Source organism: Balearica regulorum, chromosome 6 (assembly GCF_011004875.1).
Source record: "Balearica regulorum gibbericeps isolate bBalReg1 chromosome 6, bBalReg1.pri, whole genome shotgun sequence".
Lineage (NCBI taxonomy): Eukaryota > Metazoa > Chordata > Aves > Gruiformes > Gruidae > Balearica > Balearica regulorum.
The window spans coordinates 41,194,340-41,207,867 of NC_046189.1; the positions used below are offsets into that span (position 1 = coordinate 41,194,340).

The 13,528-nt window shown below is 37.7% G+C and overlaps 2 protein-coding genes across 3 annotated transcripts in view; one reads left to right on the forward strand and one right to left on the reverse strand.

Moving 5' to 3' along the window:
* RBM43 (RNA binding motif protein 43) overlaps window positions 1–13,528 on the reverse strand; it is an 88,854-nt gene that overhangs the window by 64,805 nt on the left and 10,521 nt on the right. The window lies entirely within an intron of this gene.
* Window positions 1–13,528, forward strand: part of RIF1 (replication timing regulatory factor 1) — a 34,700-nt gene that overhangs the window by 14,928 nt on the left and 6,244 nt on the right. For both annotated transcript variants that reach the window (XM_075757348.1, XM_075757349.1), the window contains exons 14-28: window positions 531–631; window positions 1,038–1,124; window positions 2,752–2,825; window positions 2,951–3,131; window positions 4,150–4,257; window positions 4,497–4,646; window positions 6,078–6,177; window positions 7,222–7,486; window positions 9,146–9,188; window positions 9,509–9,711; window positions 9,898–9,997; window positions 10,352–10,495; window positions 11,137–11,279; window positions 12,080–12,169; window positions 12,251–12,305. In XM_075757348.1, coding sequence (XP_075613463.1) covers window positions 531–631; window positions 1,038–1,124; window positions 2,752–2,825; window positions 2,951–3,131; window positions 4,150–4,257; window positions 4,497–4,646; window positions 6,078–6,177; window positions 7,222–7,486; window positions 9,146–9,188; window positions 9,509–9,711; window positions 9,898–9,997; window positions 10,352–10,495; window positions 11,137–11,279; window positions 12,080–12,169; window positions 12,251–12,305 — 1,844 coding nt within the window. The remainder of the gene's footprint in view (window positions 1–530; window positions 632–1,037; window positions 1,125–2,751; window positions 2,826–2,950; window positions 3,132–4,149; window positions 4,258–4,496; window positions 4,647–6,077; window positions 6,178–7,221; window positions 7,487–9,145; window positions 9,189–9,508; window positions 9,712–9,897; window positions 9,998–10,351; window positions 10,496–11,136; window positions 11,280–12,079; window positions 12,170–12,250; window positions 12,306–13,528) is intronic.

The following is a 13,528-nucleotide window of genomic DNA, read 5'->3' on the forward strand; positions in this document are numbered from 1 at the left end:
ATATTACTCAAATTAGTATAAAGTCTTTGTTATGCAACTGTGGCTGCCTTTTTTCTTAAATTTTATTCCATAGTAAATATAATGTCTTTTACACATCTGTAAGATGTTTCCTATTATAAAAAAAAAAAGTCCCATTACTCTGTAAAGGCTTTGAAAATCCAGAATATTCTTAATAATGAAGTCTCTTACATTGAAAGATGTAACTGAAAGGCGTAAGAGAAATGAAGTGCATGGCTTGGACGAATGCAAAATTTCACAGCTCTCTTTAGCATGTTGAAGTTAAGGTTTTTTAGTGATACAAAGGTGATTCCATTTTACTAATAAAACTTAAAGAGTTTTTATTTAAACTTTTTGGTTACACTGTTCTTCAGAGCAGAGACTTGGTGTCTGAATCTGTTAAGTATTTGGTATATGCTTATAAAGATACGTGGAGTTTTTTGATCTTACAGTACATTATATTTAAGTTTTAAATGATGGTCAGAGTGATTGTTACTTTGTCCTGCTCTAACTGTAAATATGTTTTATTCTAGGAAATAAGAAAGAAAAGCAAGGGTCAGAAATACTGACTATGTTGCTCCAGGCCTTAAAAAACATTGTTAAATCAAATTCTCTTCCTGTGCAGAAAATACTGGTAAGTTGAGTGGGTTTGTGTTTTAAATCTCACTTTTTTTGCTGGTCTAGATTCTGATTGGTAGCAGCCTTTTGTATCTAACTTACCAGAATGGTCTCTTTAAAAGAGAGAACTTTTTGGTACGAACTGTAAGTTATGCAGTTCTTGTCAGATGACATAGTGTTACTTAAGAGTTTCTGTCTAAAATTTTTTTTCAGATTTATCAGCAATGTTCACAGAATTGGGTACATGGTTCTCCTACCAGAACCTTCTGCTTCAAAGGACAGTTCATTTCGCAATGGATTTTTTTCTTTTTACTAAGGGGAAATAATTGTTACAATTTTGCTTTTACTTGTACTGTTACTTAAAATATTTGAGCCCTCAGGAAAAAAATATTTACAATGTTTTCTTCTTTTCCCCTGTTTAGTCCCTCATTGATATTACTGTTAAGGAATTGCCCCCAAAAGTATTGGGGTCACCAGCTTATCAGGTTGCTGATATGGATCTTTTAAATGTAAGTCTGACTTCATTCCAGAACTTTGTCTTTATTATGCTGAAATGCATTAGGATGTCATTTGCAGAAACGTACAGAGCATTTCATAAGTAGTTAGATCCAGACCTTTCAGGAAACCATGTTTTTCTGTGTTGCAGAATGCAGACTTTGCTTCCAGCCCTCACTTCTGATGAGTAGTTTAACTGTTTATAGCTACAAAGGATATGCTGAAAATACTGTGAGAGGGTTTCTCATGTTCAGGTTATGATTTAAAATAGAGGTCTCAGATACTTTGCGAGGAGACAGCATAGTGAGACTGTGTAGGACTACTTACGTACTAAGACCTGATGTTTTGGGGAAATGTTCTGAAGTTAGTAGAGCGAAGTATTTTAAAGAAAGGTAGAAAGTGTTGTTCCTCAGGAAAAATTAAATGCACAGAAGCAAAGCAGAGAATATCATGCTAGACAGCATTATTTCAGAAAAAGTTCAGAAGTCTTAGAGAACTAAAGCCTGAACTTACTGGCCATAGTCTACTGCAGAACCAGTGGCGGTATTCATTAGTAGTGAGAACTACTCTGTTCTGCTTTGGTCCTACTGAGCCCCAACTGGAGTGCTAGGCTGTGTTCCAAGCACTGCGTTGCAAGGGGGAAGTGGATGATGGTGATCTAGAAAATAACTGCAAAAAATAACCTATGAGAAAAGGCTGAAATGACACTTTCGTGGGTGTCTGTTTTGGGGTAGAGCAGGCTAAGTAGGAGCATGCTACCAGTTAGATTTATTAAAAATTCAGAAGGTTGGTTAGAGACTTAAAATGGAGTGATGATCAGCTCTTCTCCTACATGCACCAGTAGATAGGGGCAACTTGTTTATTTTGCAGCAGTGGAGATAGAGCTTTCTGGCCTATGGAAGTAGCTAAATGTTTACATTGTTAGCCAGGGAGTGCATGGAATGCATTTGGAGGCTTTTAAAAGCAGACAAACGTCTGTGAGAGAAGACCTAAGTGTAATAGAGGAAGCGAATGCTTCAACTCAAGTGAATAGTATAAAACTACCAGAACTGGCTTAAGAGCTTAACTCTAAAAATTCCTCCCAGCTTTTTGCCTGGGTGTTTTGTTTACATTTGGAGGCTTTTTCTGACTTAGTTGCAAGAATCAGAACTTTTTTAATATGGTTGAAGCTTTAATTGGCAGGTATTGAATGCATTTTGTTAAATACTTTAACACTAGAGAACCTGAAATACTTGTGATAGATTTTTAAGAGAGGTTGTCCAAAAGATGTCTTGCTGAAACCTTGAAATAAGCAAATCACAGGTTGCTCCATCGTGTTCCAGGTATCACGATATGCATCGATTGTGTTATCTACACCTACCTTACTGTGGTGCATGTAATTTCGAGGCAGTAATGACTAAAAAGCTGTGAACTATAGTATAATTGGTATTCTGTTGAAGCACCGGGATCTAGCAGAAGCTTAGGTTTCCAGCTTTCCCTCTCATTTTTATTTTCAAGTGTTAGAATTGACAATTTTTGACAGCTTTCAATAATTGCAAATTTCTGGCTCATAGTTAAATAAAGTGTGTAGATACATGAGGCAACTGTTTCATTTGATCAATGTACATATGTTGTTTTGACCTCTGAAATTTCTCTTACAAGGGAACACCAGCTTTGTTCTTAATTCAGCTGCCTTTCCATAATAACCTTTTGGAATGCTGTGTAACAGATGAGAGGTATGTGGTGGTGTTTGTTTATAATTGGCTTCCCATAGTTTAAGACTTTATAGAAGTTTTTTCCTAACTTCATCTGAAAAAAAGTATCTTTTTAACTATTTAACCTATTTAACTTTCTTCCCTAGATTCTTTGTAATTCTAGAAACACTCGTGGGTTATGTTTTGTCTGGGCCTACCTCTCCACTGGCTTTCAGTGAATCTGTGATCTGCATTATTAGTCAGAGTGCAAAGCAAGTGGACAATAAGGAACATCTTTGGAGAATGTGGAGTATCGTTGTTAATCCACTAACCGAATGGATTAATCGGGTACGGTGGCTTTTTTGTTCTCTTCCCCATTCCCGCCTCCCAAGAAAAAACACGGGAAAACTTTGTGCTGATCTTTTATCTTAATGTATTTTTAGGAATTTACATGTCTTGAGCTGATGGTAAAATGACATAAACCTTGGTAGTGTTTGTGAAACTGGAATGTGTGCAGCTTTTTTTTTTTTCCTTAAAAAAAAAAAAAGTCCCTAACTGAAGTATGAGCATTTGCAGTGGAATAGGACGAAGGGCAGCAGTGGAGTAGTGACCCAAAGTGTAGTTTAAAGTGATTCCAGTCGGTAAGAATGATCACTCTTCAACACTGTACTGGACACAGTGTTTGGAATGTTTTTCTCCTTTTAAGATGATAAACATGTTATAGGCTTGAAGCCTTCACTCTTTGGCATAGTCTTGCTGCTACAAAGGCTGGAAACTTGCCCTCCAGAACCTCTTAACTTTTAAATACTAAGAGCTTGTTTCTTTTACGTGGAAATATAATAAATACCAAGTTGGGAAATTCAGGACGTAATTAGAACAGTGTTTCTTACTAGTGTTAGACTTCTTGATCAGAAGTCCTAATGAAAGCTGCATAAACTGGAATATTCAACAGGTTCTGCAGGTTACTTACTAGAAGTACATTGACTGTGATGTAGGAGTTGTTGAACTAATCCTCATTAAACCTAAAAATCGAACAATTTATGGAAAAAGTTTTAGGTGCTTTAAGTAGGTTGCTGTCATTACTTACTGCAACTGAAATAAGTAAAAAATACATACAACATTTTCTAAGTAATTGTTTTTATTCTTGGAATTAAGTTATTTTGGAAGTAAGAAACAGTGCTTTTTATCTCCCTAAATAGAAGGATCAGATTGAACTCTGAAAAAACTGAGAATAGCTAATTTCAAAATGCCACTGGCAATTTAGCTTGCACAGATTTTATGTCTAAAATAGATGTAATTAGAACAGCCTTACTTGTCATCTAAATTTTGCAGCTTCCTTAACCAGAACATTGTTTTCTCACTGCAGACTAATGAAGTAAATCAGGGTGATGCACTGGAACACAACTTCAATGCTGTTTATAGCGCGTTGCTGCTACCAGTATCACATATCTTTCCCATTCAGGAATTTCCACAGGTAACAGCGAATGCATAACATTGATTAGAAACAACGTGGGGTTTATAAAAACTATAAAGTACTATCTGATAATCTTGGAGTAGAGTTTGTTACTAATACATATATACCTTGGACCACTGTTTCAGGGTTGGAATTCTTGAGTTACATAGGTTTTGACAGAAAAAGAAAACTTAAAGCAAGTTTTTTATCTCTATGCACAGACGTTGATATTTATAAACTTTTTCTTTCTGTTGTTAAAGCCAACTATGAAATCCTTGTTGCGCACTTGGTCAGACCTGTACAGAGCATTTGCTCGCTGTGCTGCTTTGGTTGCAACAGCAGAAGAAAACGTATGCTGTGAAGAACTTTGTGCCAAAATAATATCTGGGCTAGAAGGTGAAACTCCAGTAGTGAGTATAAACTAGTGATATTGAACTATATAAATACTTTAGTAGATATATTTTTAAATTAGATGTAAGGAACTATTGTAAACCCTAATGTACTTTCTGTAACTTAAAGTGGTTTGGGTGAGACTTAAAGCGGTGACAAAACACTTTTTACTAACAGGAATGGAATTGATCTAGAAATGGATTGAAAGAAGAGAGTAAAAATAATTGTGAAGCTTAAATATTAAAACAGCAGTTAAGCAGTCTTGGATCTGTCTTTTAACTCTTTAAGTAATAATGGTTTAGTGAATGTCATCACTATGGTAAATGTGATTTGTCCAGTTGAAGTGTGTGTGTGTATATATATAAAGTAACTTCAGGTCAAATTAACAAATACCACAAACTAGGCATTTTGATTAGGAAGGAGGATAGAGTAGCACTGTAGCATTCAGAGGGCATAATTTGCTACTTTCCTGGTACTGTCAAGGCTTTACTTCTAAAGCTTTCTGAAAGAGAAAGATTTTGAAAGAGGAAGCCTTTACACTATCTGTCTTGCCCATTCGCAAGCCCACATCATCATATGGGGAGGTAGAATGTCCGTATGTGTCAGTGTACATCAGCGTTGGAACATAAAATCCTTCCTGCTTAAAGTTCACTTTTTTGAAAAAATACTGTGAAAGGAATAAATAAGAAGCAGATGAGAAAGAAAACTGGAGTTTAGAAAACTTGGAATTTGGAGTATTATGTCATTATCACTTCCTTTGGATGCTGCTGTATCCTGATGATAAACTTCAGTTTTCAAAAATTAATAATTATTAAACAAGTCAAACTTAAACAATTTAGATCTTCAGTATGTAAGTTGTGTTGAAACCAAACTGTTTTTTTGGCCCACAATATCCATGTTCCTTTTAAAAGCAAGGAGGGAGCATTATTTAGAAGAATTTTGTGATGGATTTGGGGGGGGGGGAGATTGACCCATCTCTGTGAGTACTAGGAATCCATCGTGCTTCCTGAATGTTACTGACAACCTCATCGTTAGGCCTACAGTGACTTTTCCCATAAATCAGGCTTTGTACAGTAGCTGAACTTAAGCACACACCGATGTTTGGTAACATGTTTTGCTAGAGAGCTCATACCTTGAACCCATAATACTTTTGGTGCATCTTCTTAGATCTAACACCTTCTTACAGCTGCCTCTTGCTGGTTTTGCTTCTGTAGATAGTACATGTGCTTGTGTCTTGTTTGTATAGGATGGGAAGCCTTGGTCTTCAGCTTGTGTAAATGTGTGTATTTTAAAATGTGATCTTACCTGAATCTTACCTGAAAATGCACGCAAATTTCATCCACTTTTAAATTTAAAAGCTGTTTGTATTGCTGTCCTCAGTGGCCAACGTGGTTTTTTTCTGTCACTGTTGCTCTTTTGGGCTTTACTGATGACTTCTGTTTCCTCCTCAGATGTTTTCAATGATGGATGGTCTCACCCACACTGTATCAGTTATGGTTGACTGCATCAACTTTGCACCATATGGTACTAAATATCAGCCAAAAAATAGATGTAAGAAAATACTTGAATATTGGGGGTTTGTGTCTTTCTTCCAGAGCTGGTTGAAAATTAGAGTTGTTGTTGATGTCAAAGTGATGACTGTAGGATAGTATATGCTATACGTATTATCTAAGCACTGAAGGGATTGACCAAAAAAAAAAAAATCATAAAAAGGAACTAAAAATACTATCCTTTATGCATATTTGAGTATTGGATTTTTTCTGTTTGAGCAGTTGAGTAGTTACTGACAAAAATACATCTGAAATTGATGTAAATGTTGAGGCCACTTTTCAGTTCACTGTGAAACAGTGCTGATTTCTGAAGCTGTATTTGATCTTTTGGCTATGATTTCATCTATGCACGTGAAATCTGCTGCTTTGCTCTGCTCAAACATGATCTGAAGCAGTAATGCTTGATCGTAATCCACAGTCTAATTATGTAATACCTGCATAAAAGGCTTTTGCATGTAAAATGTTCTTTGTTCTGTTGCCTACTCCCATTTACAACTATTAAAGCTGAAGATGTGATTTACAAAATTAAGGTTTTTACAATTTCTCTGCCTCATATGAATTTATTAGAGTAGTGAGACATCGTGTTGGACTGCTGAAAGAATGAAGTGCTTTAATTGGAAGTGTTGGTGAGGAAAAACATGATGGAAACCTCACTTAGAAATAAACAAACTGATTAAACTTGATGCTTCCCCTTCCCTCCTCCTCACCCGTTCAACAGTTTATGCGTATCAGCTGCTATCTCTGGAGTGGTTGCTGTCCTTTTGCAAGTAAGCATTAAAGAGATGTAAAAGCATCATCATTTGTATGAACAACCACAGTTATAAATAAGAGGAATAGGAATCATATCTGTAGTGGTATGCTAAAATTCTGCATTAAAAATGTGTGGCTTCTGTTGGGTTTTAAATTATTTGTATGTAGATAGAGTTTGGGAATCAAAGTTCTATTTCTCATGTAGACAGAAAGTTCCGATCTGTTTTGTTGTAATGCATTTTGGCTAGATAGGAGAAAAAAAAAAATTTTTTTTTCTTTTTTTTTTGAATGTTAGCTCCACAGACACCTACAGACTGGTCTAAGAAGAAAAAGGAACCCCTTGGAAAGCTTGCATCTCTGTTTAAACTCCTGGTGATGTTACTAAACTCTTTCCATGTGTTCAGTTCCAAAGAAATCTGTTCAGAAACATTGGTCTCTGTTGGTCCTTCAATTATTGCTATTCTTCACAACATCATCAGCCACGTTTCATTGCCTTCAGTGATTGGGACTATGTTTGCAATTTTTTCAAAACCCCTGGCAGTGTTTTATGAAAAAACAAAGTGAGTATTTTAAGAACGGTTGGAAAACTGGATTCATTGTATTGCTGCGTATTGGTGAAATTTTGTGTGGTCTGTAGCAAGCAGTGTAAATACAGCTCAGGGTTTTTCAGAGCTTTGGCACTAATTGTTCAACTCCTGCCAAGTCTTTCACCTTCAAGAGCACCATGTATTTTACTAGACTGGGCCTAGCTCATAGGTACTATTTTGTACGGCACCCAAACGCTGCAGAAAGCGTTGGTCTTCTGCTGTTTTCTACAATGGCTGCGTCAGAACTGGGGTGCGGGGACTGCGTGTGTGGTGTCCCTGGGCTGAGGTGGGGGCCAGCAACATCGCTGCACTGGCATGGCCTGGCCCTCCGCCGAGTTCCGGCGAGACTCAAAAAAATGCAGGTGTGAGTAGCAGCCTCCGTTGTAATGCTGGCTTTAGAAATAAAAGCACACCTACCTAGTCGTACGTGAAAGGAAACCTGTAGGACTTCTGAAAGCTTGGTATTTAAAATTCCTGTCTCTGTAGAGTGAATGTGGTGTCATCTCTGCAAGACTAAAGTGTTTGGTTTCCACCTGCTGTTTATTTTCACTGCAGATACTTATTAACAGTAACTTGTTTTCTAGTGGGTGGGAACTGCATAATGTTTTGTAGGAAATAAAATAAGTTGAAGTGCATTAAAATCCTTTAAGTTTTTAAGCAGAGGGAAGTACTGAGAAATACTTGTTCGTTGCGATGCACTTTATCTTTTGCACATAGCTTTCCTTTTATTTTTTTTAATTGTTGTAGCCTTCTCTCCCCAGACGCAATGAGATTATTAGGGGCTTGGTGGGAGGGGGGTGGCAGAGGCTTGTCGCTGAGTTGATGATGCAAGAGATGTACACTTCGCTCAGGATAAAGGCAAGAAGTGGAGTACGGCTTGGAGTGTTTTGGGGGGAGGGAGGATACGATAGGATGCTGCCAGTCCACCCGTAAAGGTTTTCTTGAAGTTTTTACTGAAACCTGAAGCAGGACTAATCTAAAATTCATCAGGAGTCCCTGTCTCAGAGGCAAGAATCCACTCATTCCTGTGTAAGGTTGAGTCGAACGCCACCTCTCTCCATCTCCCATCTCATCTGCCTTTGTTTGAGTGTTGTCTTTCTTAAAATTATTCATTAAAAGGGAGAAGTGAGCAGTGGATATAGGTTTTTAAAGGAAGGCAACCTCTTCAGGTTCTTGAGTTAGTAAATGCAGATTCTCATGCTTTTGAGGATGGTGTACCTAGGGATTTATTTATGTGAAATTACTTCATTTAGGTGGTACTTCAGCTTTTTAATGCAGATATCTATGGGACTTGGGAAATCTGTTTGGGGAGAGGGCTAAGAGCAACACAAAGAAGGCAGTTAGAAGTTACATCGTAAGAAAACCTTTAATTGTAAGTTTGTACTAATTTCTATCGATCTTTGTTAGTTTCTCTTAAAGTTAGTGTATGAGTGGGGGTTAAAGGATAAGCTTCCTTTAAACTATTTACATCAGGTAATTTTTTTAGTTGCCAAATGGGAGGCTTGTTCCACAACATTATGTCATCAAACTGAACTATAACGAGTGTGCAGTGCTTGAGTGTGTGTGTGTGTTAATTCTTGTGCTTGGGATAAATGAGGCAGGAAAATAAAACTTTTTTGTTTGTTTTGGCAGGCTTGCTGATGTATCTAAAGTATACAGTAATCTTAACAACAAGGTAAATTTGCTAGAGAAATAGCTGGGGTTTGGGAAAATGTGTGACACTAGAGTTTTGCCATTCAGCCCGTGTTTTAAAATAAAGTAACAAAGATGGAGACTTAATTTTTAAATGATTTATTTTTTACTGTAATGGTAGCTAAGGGGAGGACCACTAAGCTTAGCTATTAGACTTTGTGTGGTGTGGCATTTAAACTTGTTTATTCAGGCCATACTATTCTATGGGATAATTATGTTTAAAATAATGTATTTAACTTAAATAATGAATATGTGCAATACTTGAATTAAATAAAAAAACCTATCGCTTCTTCCCTCCCTCAGCTTGAAAAACTGCTGGCTGAGATTATCGTGTGTCTGCAGTCTCACTGCACGGGCTCTTACAACAGCGAACTGCTAGAGCAGCTTTCCCCATTGCTCTGTGTGGCGTTTCGGCATAAGAGTAAACAGATCCGCAGCCAGTGTGCCAACTTCTGGAATGCAACCTTTGCTAAGACTGCGTCATTAACATACCCAGAAGAGTTAAAGTAAGCTACATATTTTTTAATATTTATGTATTTTTAAAGGAAGACAATCTCCGGTTATGTACAAATGAATTGATATTGTTCTGGTTACCATTTGTATTCTGCTTTTTGTGCAAGCTGGGATATCTGCTGGTCTTGTTGTGTACTTCCTCCCTCTCCATAAGTTTAAAATTCTGTTTTGTTGAGCAGATCTGTGTTAAGCCAAGTCAAAAAGAAAATTCCGCTCTTGCTGCCTGGTTTTGAAAACATCGAGATAGCTGAAGAGTACAGCGGCCCATTCTCTGATGCGGTAAATATTTTGTTGACCACCAACAGGTGCTTCATTGTGTATGACATCATAAGGTAGTGGGAAGGTCAGTTCTGATTTTTACTGTGATTGGCCTTCACATTTGGGATGATAAACTATGCTGGGTAATCACTATCATAAGACTGAGCTGGTTCTTAACAGTTCATGCATTTTAAATCTTGGCTTCTACTAGCTTCTTTGAAATAATGAGGTTTTTTAAATTGTCCTCTACATAATTTAAAGGAAAATGGGAGTGTGGGGCAATTTAGTTGTAGAACTTAATACATCTCAAGTTGGGTTTGGGAGCTTGGAGGGTTTTTTTCATATAACATGTTCAGTGTATTTCTATTCCAATAGACGGAAAATTCACAGCTGGATGCGAAGATAAGCGGAATGGAAGTAAAGCTGGGTCAAAAACGAGACTCTCTATTGGCACAGACGAGCGAACTAAAAAACGAAGTAAAAGACAAGTCCAGTAATGTGCAAGTAACATCTGCAAAGGTAAGGTGTTTACAGACAGGCGTCGTAGAATGAAATCCATTATAGTCTGCAGCAGAACATCTGGTATACTGCTGTAAATTCTCAGGAAAAATTAAAGCACTTAGTGATCCTGACCTTTTTCTTTCAAAGGTACGCTATATAGCATGCTTTAATTAAATTTTCCTGTTAAAATTCTCCGATAACTTTACAGATTGCTGAGTTGTAAGGGTCACGGAAGGCTGCTTGATGGATGGGAGGAGTGGCAACCAGATTGAAAATTCACACTTCGCTTTGGTTGCAGGTTGTGACTGGCTCAGGTGTTGAGGGGGATCTTGGTTGTGGCAGACTTGTGCTGTGTGCTCCAGTCTGTCACTGCTGTATTCTTAAGGAATCACTGATTGAGGCAGGAACAGTAAATAATAACCGTGCTGAAGCTTCCTCAGGGCACGGCAGAGGGGTGGCAGAGCCTCTCCCAGGTGGTAGTGTTGGGGGAAAAATCACGAAGAAACGTGACACCTGCTGAGGGATTTCTGCCAATGAACTTGCTGAAAGAACTGTGGTTATTTGAGAACTGTTCCATTTAGGATGGCGGTATGTGAACTATGAAAACACTTTCAATTCCTCTATTGTTTCTCATCCAGCTTTTTTTTTCCTTTCTGTAGCTGAAACTAGAATTTTCATCTTTGAAGACTAAAAGTGAGATACTTCTGGAAGAGGAGAAATCTGTGGATTTTGTGTTTATTCCTCTAGAAACGAAAGCAAGAATATTGACAGAACATCAAAAAGAAGTACTTAGGTCAAAGAGGTCTGTAATTCTGTTTTAAACTTCATGTGATACATCATTACATTGAGTATGTCAAATTGACATAACTTCAATTCCTACATCTCAGACTACTATAGGTAATTAAGTCTTACTCTTCCATACAAGTTATAAAGTTTAAAGCTAACAATGAAGAGAAGTCTTATGTCAGCAGCGTATCAGAAATTAGGATGTTCCCAAGACTCACCTTAATTGCAAGGGAATCTTTACATTTTCCTCACTTTTCATGTGGGAAAATTAAATATTTAGAGTATTTTCTGTACATGGGTGGCTACCAGAGCCCTTTACAAAAGCGTGTTCACAGTGGTGCTTGACAGGAACTCGGCTGGATTATATAGTTAGCATGCATCGATGAATTCTTTGCTGAGTGGGATCCCAATCACAGCTCTTTTCCCCAAAAGCATGTTTGAAGTCAAAAAAGATGTAACACAACTGAAAATACTGGCCTTGAAATAAGGAAATAAAGCACAAGGTGCATCTGCTTTGCAGTTCACTCTGCCAGTTGCAGTGTGAGGTTGTAGCAGCCGGTTGCGATATTGTGACTTTCCTGCCCAGAGCAGGGAGCGGAGCGCACGGTCAGGCAGCCTGGTCGGTAGCACTGCCCTGCTTTGTGTGCAGTGGTCCCCGCTTGGATGCGTCTTGTGGTTGGAGCGCTCTGCAGAGTTTGGAAGTTCAGTCTGATCCACACAAGTATCTGCTCTCCCGCTACGAATGCGTTACGCTACCCTGTCCTTATTTTCTTTTTTAAAAAAAAGTCTGATTTACCATTTCTGGATCTGTTTCAGAGTTGGTATTCCTGCCATGTACAACAATTTGGACACATCACAAGACACTACCTTATTTTCTCAGTATACTCAAAGCCAGGAAGATTCTTTGTAAGTAAAGTTGGCCAGTGTATGCGTTAAAGGTGTCCCCCTTTTCTGCTATACTGCTAATTAAAGTAACTTCTATTTTAGGGGAAAACCATCTTTAATAGAAAATGCAAAAGAAGATACTAAAAACAAGCCTCAGGTAATTTCTCATTGTCTAATGGTAATTAAGATATCAGAATTATAACCATACCAGGGATGTTTCCTTCATATTAGTAGCTCTGGTAATTAATGGAAAAACTCTTTGATTACTGGCCATGATGTGGTTTTAAGATTGATTTGGAAACTCTTCAAGCGAAAAAAATGTACCTCCAAATGTATTGGCTCACAGGAATAACTTCCTTTCTCTGCATCAATTAATCTGTAAAACTCTGAGAATATCTTCATTTTCTTGGGCTGTTTTTTTTTTTCCACATCTGAATAATACTGACGTAGGCTCCGTGACTACAGAATACACTGACAGTGTTTGTGGGTTGTATTTCATTCTCATCGCCAGGTTTGCATGTCATACCAGCGCAGCATTCTTTGTGCTGTGTTCTGTTTATATAACTTACACTAGGAAGGGCCAATCATTAAGCATTTTGACATAATTTCAAAATGGGAGCATCTATATAATTAGTTTTAGTGTGGATATATTTGTTCTGTTACACAGCTACAGGTACCATAGGGACTCAGGGATCTGTCGTGTGTATACGCTACCACTGACTAATATTTTATTGGGAGGAAAACAAAGTACCCAAAAGCAGTAGCGCAGACTTGCTGTGACTTCCTGCGGTGCTGCTCTAAGTACTGTTTAATCTCCTAGCTTTGTGTTGGGAATCGTGATGCTGTTGGCTTCTCTTCCGTTAACACCTTTTTCCCGTAGCAGATGCATTTGGCCTGTATCATGTTTTTCTGGAACTCCTTTTGCTTTTAAAAGTGAAAGCGACTTTTTAAAAAATGTCGATTTCTCTATTACTCTAGTGGGCCATGCTTTTAAACCGCTTAGCTATGTTTCCACAGTCTGAACTGCTTTTGGATGAAGCTGTGAGGGCTTGAGGGGGATTAAATAGCAGATTTTGGGGGGGAGAAAGTTGTAAATCCTAAATATAGATCTATTCACTTTTGGAGAGGAGTTGGCTAAACAGCTAGCTTGATCAGCTCTAGTATGAACGGACAGTAGGTAAAATGCAGCAGATTTCCCATAAAAACTGTTTTAGTAGTAGGTTTCTTAATGTCTTCTGCAAAACTTAAATAAAACATTTTTGCAGTTCTTAATATTTTCAGATTAAAAGATAAAAATCCTTGTCTCTTATAACCACTGAAGGACAGATAATAAAATAATTTGAAGGAAGAGTGGTGTGCAAAACCTTGTGGGTGTGGTGT